A 12,234-nucleotide genomic window follows, 5' to 3' on the forward strand; every position below is an offset into this window, starting at 1 on the left:
ATGAATTCGCCTGGGACAACACTACTATCATAGGGCAAGCCAGACAGAGAACAGCCAGGGAATTCCTAGAGGCATGGCATTCATCCACAAACTCCATCAACAAACACATCGACCTGGACCCAATATACCAACCGCTACATCGGACAGCTGAAACTGACAACCGGAAGTGGCAGGGACAGACCACTATAAACACCGGAGGAAACATCAAAGAAGCGCTTCGCAGGAGGCTCCCAAGCACTGATGATGTCGCCTAGCCAGGGGACGAAACGTTTGCAACAAAAACTTCCAGCTCGGCGAACAGAACCACAGCTTTACCTTTGATTGCAAAGTGAAATTTTAAACTTAATCCAATGCTGTTGAATATTGTTGCTTTAGACCTACCCAAATGGGAACGGTTGGAAATGGTGAGCGTGTAGCCTATGCATATTCAAGCTTCTGTTTGTTTAAAGGGATAGGCAAATTCAACATTGGATATTGAGGCAGTTTAGGGTGACCTTTGGGTTTTCTGAGTGCTTATTAAATGTGCAGAAAGTCTAAACTTTGCTAGTCGGAAGGTACTCATGGTATAAATTGTGACTAGGGTCTTCTGAAATGGTTTAAATGGAACCTGAATTTGTTACAACCCTGAATTAGCTCCAAAAGCTAGTGCTTCCAAATAAACCTGTTAGACTATAACCTGGAGTTGTCATTTTTATCTTTGTACACCCCAGTCCAACACTGGCATCTCCAAATCCTGAATTTGTTAGGTTATGAATTGTGACTTTGAATAACTGACTGCAGGTTCTTCCTGGGTTGGGTCGGAAAGGTACACTTGGCGTTCGAGCAAAGATCCCCCTTGCCCTAAGGAATCACCGAATGGTTAGAGCACAAAGTGGCCATTCAGTCAATCATTGTCTCCCTGTCCACGGAAGGAGCTGTTTCACCTTGTGCCAACCCCTACCTTTCCCCTGTCCCCACTGATGTTTTTCTTTTCACGATAATGTTTCACATGTAGACAGGGTGGTTAAGAAGGCATTTAGCATGCTTTCCTTCATTGCTCAAACTTTTTGGAGTATAGAAGTTAGGATGTCATTTGAGGTTGTACAGAACTTTGGTAAGGCCTCTTCTAGAATACTGTGTCCAGTTCTGGTCACCCTGTTACAGGAAGCATATTATGCTGCACAAGTTTCAGAAAAGGTTTACCAGGTTGTTGCCAGGAATAGAGGGTTTGAGTTATAAAAATAGGCTGGGACTTTACCCTGAAGCGTAGGAGATTGAGGGGTGACTTTGTAGAGGTTTATAAAAGCATGAGGTGGACATAAGGTGAATGGCAGTTGTTTATTTCCCTAGGGTGGGGGATTTCAAGACTAGGGGGCATATTTTTTTAATGTAAGGGGAGGAAGATTTAAAAACGACATGGGGGCAACCTTTTTACAGTGATTTGTATGTGGACTGAACTTCCAGAGGAAGGGTGGATGTGGGTACAGTTACAGCATTTAAAAGCATTTGGATAAATTCACGAATAAGAAATGTTTGAAGGGATATGGGCCAAGGACAGGCAGGTGGGGTTAGTTTAGTTGGGGATTATAGTTGGCACGGACTGGTTGGACCAAACGGTCTGTTTCCATGCTGTATGGCTCTGACTGTGATGATTCAATTCCTATTTGAAAGCCTCAGTTGGCCCTGCTTCTGCCACACTCTTGGGCACGACATTCCAGATCTGAAATATTTGTTGCATACCTCCTTCATGTAAATCTTGCTTGTTTTGCCAGCCAGCTTTAAATCTGTATCTGCTGGTTCTCAGACCTTCTGCTAATGAGAGTAGTGTCTCCCTACTGACTTTGTATGGACACTTCATGGATTTGAAAACCCATATCAAATCTGCTCTCAACCTATAACACATTCCCAACTTTATTGATTTATTTACATAACTGGTTCTAGGGATGAGAACTCCACTCTCCTGAATCATCTCTAATAACGTTTACATTTTTCTTCAAGTGTGATGTCCAGAACTTGACACGATATGGTCATTTAACCAAATCGGAATTATTATGCAGGTATAACAGAACTACCTTGCTGCTGTATTTTATGGCACAATTCAGAAAACCCAGAATGCTGTAGATATTTCCCTAACCAGCCTGTGTAGAGATGGTCTGGAGCAGGTGGAACTTAAGCCAGGCCACCTTGTCCAGGGATTGTACCACTGCACTACAAAACCCCTTCCAGGGTGCTGTATGTTTTAGTAACTGTGCTCGTATTCTGGCCTGGCAATGATTAACAGATATATCAGGTCACACTGCTTCAACACCACCAGTTGAATTGTACCTTTTTGTTTCTGTACTTTATATTGACTAAAATGAGTCACTTCATGCTTCTCTGCATTCAATTTCATCTGCCATTCTTGTTTGCCCATTTCACCAGCTTGAACCACCTCATGATTCACAATGCTTATAGATTGCGTGCCAATTGTGCCCTGGACACTAAGATTGAGGATGTTAATATAGATTGGGAAGAGCAGGGTTGCCTTAGCTGGCAAAGTAAACTGTATTGGCAGGTTTGATTTTCTCCAGCTGTAATGTCTCATTTGGATTGTCAGGATTGGCACTGGCACCAGCAGCATCGAACATAGAACATTACAGCACAGTACAGGCCCTTCGGCCTGAGATGTTGCGCCAACCTGTGAAACCAATCTGAAGCCTGTCTGCCCTACACTATTTCACTTTCATCCATATGTCTATCCAATGACCATTTAAATGCCCTTAAAGTGGCGAGTTGTCTACTGTTCCACAGAGGCTTCCACGCCCCTCCTACTCTGACAAGAAACTGTCTCCAACATCTGTCCTATATCTATCACCCCTCAATTTAAAGCGATGCCCCCTCGTGCTAGCCATCACCATCTGAGGAAAAAGGCTCTCCCTGTCCACCCTATCTAACCCTCTGATCATCTTGTATGTCTCAGTTAAGTCACCTCTCAACCTTCTCTCTAACAAAAACAGCCTCAAGTCCCTCAGCCTTTCCTTGTAAGACCTTCTTCCATACCAGGCAACATTCTGGTAAATCTCCTCTGAACCCCTTCCAATGCTTCCACATCCTTCCTATAATGTAGCAACCAGAACTGTACGCAATACTCCCAAGTGCAGCCACACCAGAGTTTTGTACAGTTGCAACATGACCTCATGGTTCTGAAATGCAATCCCTCTACAATTAAAGCTAATACACCATATGCCTCTTTAACAACCTTTATCAACCTAGATGGCAACTTTCAGGGATCTATGTACATTGACACAGAGATCTCTCTGCTCATTTACACTACCAAGAATCTTACCATTAGCCCAGTATTCTTTAATTCTTTAACTCCTTCCAAAGTGAATCACCTCACACCTCTCCATTTACCACCCCTCAGTCCAGCTCTGCAGCTTATGTGTCCCTCTGTAACCTGCAACATCCTTCAGCAGTATCCACAACTCCACCGGCCTTAGTGTCATCTGCAAATTTACTAACCCTTCTACACCCTCATCCATGTCATTTATAAAAATGGCAAGCAGCAGTGGCCCCAAAACCGATCCTTGCGGTACACCACTATAACTGAACTCCCAGATGAACATTTCCCATCAACCACCACCCTCTGTCTTCTTTCAGCTAACCAATTTCTGAACCAAACCGCAGAATCACCCTCAATCCCATGCCTCTATATTTTGTGCAATAGTCTACTATGGGGCACCTTATCAAACTCCTTACTAAAATTCATATACACCACATCAGCCGCTTTACCATTATCCACCTGTGTTTGGTCACCATCTCAAAGGACTCAATATGGTATGTGAGGCGCGACCTACCCTTCATGAAAGTTTTGACTATCCCTAATCAACTTATTCCTTTCTAGATGATTATAAATCCTATCTCTTATCCTTTCCAACACCTTACCCACAACAGAAATAAGGCTCACTGGCCTATAATTACCAGGGTTGTCTCTACTCCCCTCCTTGAACATTTGCCATCCTCCAGTCTTCTGGCACTATTCCTGTAGACAATGACGACATAAAGATCAATGCCAAAGGTTCCAATCTCCTCCCTGACTTCCCAGAGAATCCTTGGATAAATCCCATCCCGCCCCGGGGACTTAGCAATTTTGGACAGTGTGAAAATAGCTAACACCCCATCCTTGTGAACCTCAATCCCGTCTAGTCTATTAGCCTGTATCTCATTATTCTCCTTGACAAGATTGTCTTTTTCCAGTGTGAATACTGAGGAAAAATATTTATTTAGCACTTCCCCTATCTCCATGGACTCTCTCACAACTTCCCATCTTTGGCCCTAATCTTTTTCTAGTCATTTGTTTATTGCTGATACACCTGTTTTATGGTTTTCCTTGATCCTACCTGCCAACCACAATCACAACAACTTGTGATATAGTTGTGATATAAATGTAGCATGAGCTCAGGGTGTGCCTGTGGGTCTCTGTCACCATGGCACTGCCAGAGCTTTGACCCTTCCTGAAAGGTCCAATTAATTAGGAGTGTCAAAGTGTTAATGATATGTTCACTTCAAGGTAAACAGTGATTAACATAAGCCTCCACAATACATATTCGCCAACTGCAGTGAAGATATCTTAAATGCTACAAGGCAGGCTCTTACACAGATAAACCTACGCGCCCAGCTGGTGTTTTAGATTAAGTCAGTTGATGTTCAAAGGTCTAAGTGTTTGGCATACAGCTGAGACATTGCAAGTGATTTTCACAGTCTTGTGAAGGTCACTCGTAACTCTCAGCCATTTCAACTTGATTGATTCCACTGAGTAGCCACAGATGCCAATCATTCCCAGCTGAGGATCCTTTTATGGGCTCAAAGTAGAGTAACGCTTCCATCATCATGCTATATCTGTAACCTCCAGCAGAACAGATCTTACTTTTTCAACATAATGGCATCCTTTTCTTGTACCAGCTTTTCTCTGAATCTGCTAACTCTGTGCTGTAATCCAAGGAGGCTTGTGTGTGGGCTGAAGCCCTGTGGAAGTCGCAGGGAGATGAGTCTTGCAGGAAGTTGCATAGGATGATAGTAGGCCTTCGGAACAATTTGCTACTGAAAGCTGTAAGGGCAGAGGAAAAGTTGCTTTAGATATCTTCAGGTCAAAATGGGCAAATATTTTGAAGCAAGACACATTGTAATTTACAGCTGCATAATGAACGGGAATGTTTCACATGTACTTTATTTCAAACATACCTTCTGTCCTGAGGCTAATGCAAGCTGGGTTCGAGTTTTAGCAACATTGACAGAGAGGAAATGACTTGTGCATTTTGTCAAACGATTCAATCTGCAGTCATCCAACTTGTCATATGAAAGTCTGGACTGTTCCACAGCTGTGCATCACAAGCACGATCATCATCATTTCTTAGCCGGTCTATCATCTTGCAATTGTAAGATTGATTTTTATTTTCTGAATCTGCAATCTGTAACTAGAACCAGAGGCATCAAAGTCATTTGTCTGTCTTTCTCACTGTTTTGTCCCCAAATTGAGCATTAGTGAGCAAGTTGTTTGAGATCAAATGCCCCTGATAAAACTGTTAAAGACCCCTTCAGTCATTATGCTGATGATTCGATTGTTAACAGTTTGGCTGTAGTTGACTAGTTTGGATTTGTCCTACCTTTTGTGGACAGGACAGACCTGAGCAATTTTCCATGTTGCCATGGTAATCAGCAGGAGGTTTCCTTACACATGTTTACCCTGAAGCCAAGAAACTTAATATCATCTGGAGTAAATATTGAGAACTTGCAAGGCAGTTCCCTATTAACTGTGTACTAATATGCTGTCACATCACGTGAGTCTATTCACTGTGACAGAGAATGCCAAGGCACTGTGTTAGTGGTTTTTCAGCTCTTGTCTTTATGATTTCATGAGTGACTGTCAGCTGCTGCTTGACTGGTCTGTAGCACAGCTCTCCAGTTTTGGCTCACGTCTCCAGAATTTAATAAGAAGGACTTTACGCCAGGGCTGTCGAGTCATTTCAAGTGCCTCATTTGATGCTGAGGAGTCCATCTTTAGACTGTGCAGTAACTTGATACAACTGAGTGGCTTGCTTGGCCATCACAGAGGGCAGTTAGGAGTGGACCACATCACCACACTGTGGGTCTGTTATCTCACATAGGTCAGATCATCTTCCCAAACGGGCATGAGTAAATCAAATGGGTTTTTATGACAGTGGCCTTGTGGTCTCCAATAGATTAGCTTTTAATCACCAACAAGCATAGTGGAGTTAGTATCTATTTCTTGAAAGCATTAGTCTGTGCCTTGTGGATTACTAGTCCAATGACAATAGCAGTATGGCTTCCCCCAATTACTTGCTGCTCTTCTCCCTGCCTGTAATATTCTGTGAGCACACAACTGTATGTATTGCAAACTGCAGTCTTTTGGAATATGTCCTAGTTGGGTGATTTACCAGCTATAAAGAAACCTCCTAAATGTACTCTTCAGTGCCCTAATGATGTGCAGATGCTTGGAACCCAGAAGTGTCATCACTGAGCAGAATGTTTCACTGTTCCCAGGACGCGGTTCTGCTATTGTTCTGTCTGGCACATCCTCTGTTATTCAGCCATAGGAGTTTACACAACAGGAGGAGTCCATTTGGCCCATCGTGTCTCCCTCAGTCATTATCTCAGTAAAACATTCTGTACTCCAACATCTCATTGCAGAGCTGTTTCTCCTAAATGTTCACCTTGCTTCTAATTTTAAATTGATCCATTAATGCTAAATCTCCAGCAACAAAGTATTTTCATTATTCATTCTATTAAGTTTCTTTGTAACTTCAAAAGCCGCTTGACTGTTTTCAAACTTTCATATGAGAGACCTTAATAAATAATTTTTTTTTAAACTGAATATTGACACCTCTCTGGAGATCCCAAGTACAGGTTACATAGTTTGCTCTGTAACCTTTAACACGCACACACTTTCTTGGCCCCACATTTTAATTTTCAAAAGACAATACCAGAAACTCTGCTATTGTTATGAAAGCATTCAGCCGTCTTTGGTGACAGTGATAATAAGCTAGAAAGTGAATACTGAGATCGAGTTGTGTGGTGTTGGAATCCAGTAAATTGATGCCTTCTGGTCAAAACTCTATTCTTTGTTTCAACAGCAAAAGGATTCCCAGCAGAAGTATTCTGGAAATCCACAGAACACTGCCCAGCCTGGTGAGTTTTCTTAACAATTTATGTTTATCTAATGCAGGAGACAGTTGGATTTGATCTCCTTACTGTTTCCCTGTTTTTTCCCCTCCCTCCCCAACACCTCGTAAGCAAGGACAGTGAAGACCAGCTTGTCCCTCTAGCTTTTCCTGTGCCAGCATGGGGTAATGAAAATCAGATTTAAACAAGAGGTCAGAGTTATAGTAGCACAAATATGTTGGTGATTGTTTTAAACTGGCAGAGGTTAAAGTGACTATGAAAGCTGTTGCAACTACATGTCAGTGAGCATGGGTGATGAGTCAGTGATAATGGGTACAAGTTAGGATAATGGAGTTGTGGATGATTAGTTTAGAGGGTAAATGTTGCAATGTAGCATAGTTTGGCACCTGCCCACATCCCAAACCAGGGCAGGAGTGCCACTTTGATCTTACTGTGAGGTTATAAATGTTCAATGCTGATGATTTGCTGACACGAAAAGGCTTTATTTTGTGAAAACATCTTCCATGGTTATGTTTCTGCACTGTCTCATTGTACTCTGGTTTAGAGAAATGGTTTAAAATCTGACATGTGACATAAAGCTCAGGACAGAAATTCAAATTCCATCACAGATTTTTATGGAATTTAAATTCAGTTAATAAACCTGGAAAATCAAACTTGTCACAGAAATAGTAGCCCTGAAACTAACATTGATTGTTACATTTTTTAAAAAAGCACCTGATTCATTAATGTTCTTTATTGGGAAGGAATTCTACCATCCTTGCCTGGTCTGGCCTATGTGTGACTCGAGACCCACAGCAATGTGGTTGACTCTTAGCTGCTCTCTGAGATGGCTGAGCCTTGGTTCAAGGGTAACTAGGGATGTGCTGCAAACTCTGTCCCTGTCCACGTCCTATGAAATAATTAAGAAAAAAGAAACAACTCCTTATTTGGGGATCATGATTCAATGATGCTCATGTCTACAGCTGTCTTCTACTTAGTTGTGCCTTTAGGAACTCAGCTTCTTTGAACTGCAAATCACTTAGCTGTACCAGCAGGAATGACTCATGGACTCGGGAGGTAGATCACCTTCATCCTGTCTCTGTGGCCAATGTTGTGGAAGAGCTATCATTAAAGCTATAACTTTCGTATTTATACAGCACCTTTTCTGTCTAAATGTTTCATTACTCCTATCAAGGTTAAACTGTATGCTTTTTAAAAATAAGATTGTACAGGAAAGAAGGCTAATGCAAGAGTTTTGAGCAATCCTGTGGTTTGTACTAAATTGAGAATGCTGGCTGATTTGAGCTTGAGTTTCTGAAATTGCCAAATGTACATCACTCATTCTCCTCAGGCAGATTGTACCACTTGGGTCACTCTGTTCCAAGTCTTCTCAGAGGCTGCAGTATTAATGAATGTGGAGTTGTAGCCTATGAGCTGTCAGCCAGCGCTGATTTTTAAAAAAACACATTATATCTCCAAGCAGCCTCAGGTTGTGTTGCCCTGTGCGAATAATGGATTGCACAGTGAAAAACGTTTTTTTTAAGCCTGTAGAGGTGATGTTTACTCATTTTCATATTGAGGCAGCAAGCAGCATTGCACAGTTGCAGATAGATGCCAACCTGGGGTTTTATACATTGAAGCTGTCTCTTCATTCTGTGTGTCTTAGCCCCTATTGTAGATGATTACTTCCTTATCTTAGCAATGTTGTATTTCCACAATCTATCTTGGAGCTTCTGAGTCAGATTGCCACCTTGCCCCAACTATAAGTGTAGTTTGGAAACATAGTTGCCAGGAACTGAGGCAAGAGGGCAGCTAGACTTTTTTTAAAAAATTTCAATCATTGGATGTGGGTGCCATTATTTATTACCCATCCCAAATTTCCCTCCAGATGATGGTGGTGAGCTACCTTCTTGATTAGCTGCACTCCTTGAGTGTAGGTACACTCGCACGTAGCTAGGAAAGGGGTTGACCCAGTAACAGTGAAGGCATGGCAACTTGTTCCAATTCAAGTTGATGCGAGTCATGCAGCATGGAAGTAGACCCTTCAATCCAACTCGTCCATGCTGACCAGGTTTCCAAACCAAACTAGTCCCAGTTGCTTGTATTTGACCCATATGCCTCAACACTGGAGACAAGAAGGAAGGGAAGTGATTTGATAGAGGTGTACAAGATAATGAGAAGTGTAGATAGACAGAGACTTTTCCCCTGGTCAGAAATGGCTGTCATGAGGGATCATGATTTTAAGGTCATTGGAGGAAGGTATAGGGTAGATGTCAGAGATAGGTTCTTTACACAGAGAGTGGTGGGTGTGTGGAATGCACTGCCAGCGGTGGTGGTAGAGTCAGAGACATTAGGGACATTTAAGCAACTGCTGGGCAAGCACATGGATGGCAGTAAATTGACAGGTGTGTAGTTAGGCACTTGGCACAACATCACTGGCTTGAAGGGTCTGTACTGTTCTATGTTCCATGTAAACCTTTCCTGTTCATGTACCTGTTGAAATGTCTTTAAAATGTTGTAACTGTGCTTGCATCTGTCAGTTCCTTTGATAGCTCATTCCATAGACGTGCACTGCACTCTGGAAAAAGTTGCCTCTTGGGTCCCTTTTTAAGATGGTGATTGTACCACCCATCTGCCTTTGTCCATCTATGTGTTAGACATCATGGGTTTAGTTGCTGTCAGAAAAGCCTTGGTAACTTACTGTAGTGCACTATTGTAGATAATATGCACTTGTTGACTCCATGGGTGAAGAGAATTGATGTGGAAAGGGGGTGAATGTGGTGCAAGTCTCCGAGGCTGCTGGGTCCTGGATGATGTCAAGCTTGTTGAATGTTGTTGAAGGAATGCTCATCCAGGCAAGTGAGAATATTCCATCGAACTGAGAGTCATAGAGGTGTGCAGCACAGAAACAGACCCTTCAGACCTACTCGTCCGTGCCGACCAGATATCCCAACCCAATCTAGTCCCTCCTGCCAGTACCTGGCCCATATCCCTCCAAACCTTTCCTATTCATATAACCATCCAGATGCCTTTTAAATGTTGCAATTGTACCAGCCTCCACCACTTCCTCTGGCAGCTCATTCCATACACGCACCACCCTCTGAATGAAAAAGTTTCCTCTTGGGTCTCTTTTATATCTTTCCCTCTCACTCTAAATCTATGCCCTCTAGTTCTGGACTCCCTGACCCCAGGGAAAAGACCCTGTCTAGTTACCCTATCCATGCCCCTCATGATCTTAAACCTCTATAAGGTCACCACTCAGCCTCCACTCCAGGGAAAACAGCCGCAGCCTGTTCAGCCCATATCCCTCCAAACCTTTCCTATTCATATAACCATCCAGATGCCTTTTAAATGTTGCAATTGTACCAGCCTCCACCACATCCTCTGGCGGCTCATTCCATACATGTACCACCTTCTGCGTGAAAAAGTTTCCTCTTGGGTCTCTTTTTTATATCTTTCCCCTCTCACTCTAAATCTATGCCCTCTAGTTCTGGACTCCCTGACCCCAGGGAAAAGACCCTGTCTAGTTACCCTATCCATGCCCCTCATGATCTTATAAACCTCTATAAGGTCACCACTCAGCCTCCACTCCAGGGAAAACAGCCGCAGCCTGTTCAGCCTCTCCCTATAGCTCAAATCCTCCAACCCTAGCAACATCCTTGTAAATCTTTTCTGAACCCTTTCAAGTTTCACAACATCTTTCCGGTAGGAAAGAGACCAGAATTGCACATAATATTCCAACAGTGGCCTAACCAATGTCCTCTACAGCTGCAACATGACTTCCCAATTCCTGTACTCAATACTCTGACCAATAACGGAAAACATACCAAACGCTGCCTTCACTATCCTACCTACCTGTGACTCTACTTTCAAGGAGCTATGAATCTGCACTCCAAGGTTTCTTTGTTCAGCAACACTCCCTAGGACCTTACCATTAAGTATAGAAGTCCTGCGAAGATTTGCTTTCCCAAAATGACTTTGTCTTGTAAATGGTGGACTTGTTTTGAGGAAGTCAGGAGGTTGGTTACCCACCACAGAATTATCAGCCTCTGACCTGCTCTTGGAGCCGTATTATTTAAATGGCTGGCCCAGCTCAGTTTATGACCACTGTTAATAGGATGTTGGTAGTGAGAGATGCAGCAGTAGTAGTGCCATTGAACAGCAAGAATTTGATTGGCTGTTGAAGATGGTCATTTCCTGGAATTTGTGTGGCACAAATGTTGTTTTGTCATGTATCAACCCAAGCTTGGATGTCATCCAGGTCTTACTGCATATCAGCTTGTGCTCCTTCAGTGTCCGAGGAGTCACGGCTCGTTCTGAACAATCTGCAGTCATCCATGAAGATACCACTCTGCACGTTTGATGGAGGGAAGTCATTGATGAAGCAGCTGAAGCCAGAAGACCTCGGTTCAATTCCCACCTGCTCCAGAGGTGTGGAATAACATCTGAGCTGGTGGATTAGAAAAAAATGCCCTGGTCTTTTTGTAGCCAGGTGATCTTTACAAGATTGTCAGGGGCAAAGTGTAGGGAACAGAATAGTGAGAGGGGTGCAGGATTTGGAGAAGTGGAGTTGGGGTGTAGGATGTTTAGGGCTGAAGGGGCTGAGACAAAGCAGGAATAGCAGATTAGGACATTGAGAGGCAGAAAGGGTTACATTTGCTTTCTGACACCTAACATTCCCTTTGCAGCGCCTTTAGTGAAGGAACAGCCCCGGTGCTTACCGCTGGCCACTGATGGCACGTCTGGAGCTGTGCGGAGTATCGGCATGACCGTTCCACCAAGGAGACCTTCCCAACCGTCTTCAGCCAGTGTTACTAGCTACACCAATCACGGGTTAGCACAACTTACTACATTGTTAGGAAATACTCACATTGATAAACAGGTGAAGCCCCAGTTAGTTGGGAATGATTATATCTTTTTTTTTAAAGATGTCCCTGTTGTTCTGAGGACTATAACCTCACACAATTAAACTATTGGGAAGCAGTTTGGAGTGCCATGATCGTGACACCATCTCTACTATTTTCACTGGCCTGCATTAGCGATACCAGAAGCCACATAGCAATTCCAACTAAATCCCTCAAATCTACCACACCGAGA

At 43.1% G+C, this 12,234-nt stretch overlaps 1 protein-coding gene across 7 annotated transcripts in view; it reads left to right on the top strand.

Moving 5' to 3' along the window:
• Window positions 1-12,234, top strand: part of arhgef18b (rho/rac guanine nucleotide exchange factor (GEF) 18b) — a 202,642-nt gene that overhangs the window by 160,344 nt on the left and 30,064 nt on the right. For all 7 annotated transcript variants that reach the window (XM_043721419.1, XM_043721417.1, XM_043721416.1 and 4 more), the window contains 2 exons: window positions 7,110-7,164; window positions 11,826-11,970. In XM_043721419.1, the coding sequence (XP_043577354.1) occupies window positions 7,110-7,164; window positions 11,826-11,970 (200 nt within the window). The remainder of the gene's footprint in view (window positions 1-7,109; window positions 7,165-11,825; window positions 11,971-12,234) is intronic.

This window comes from Chiloscyllium plagiosum, chromosome 31 (genome assembly GCF_004010195.1).
Source record: "Chiloscyllium plagiosum isolate BGI_BamShark_2017 chromosome 31, ASM401019v2, whole genome shotgun sequence".
In the NCBI taxonomy this organism is placed as follows: Eukaryota; Metazoa; Chordata; class Chondrichthyes; order Orectolobiformes; family Hemiscylliidae; genus Chiloscyllium; species Chiloscyllium plagiosum.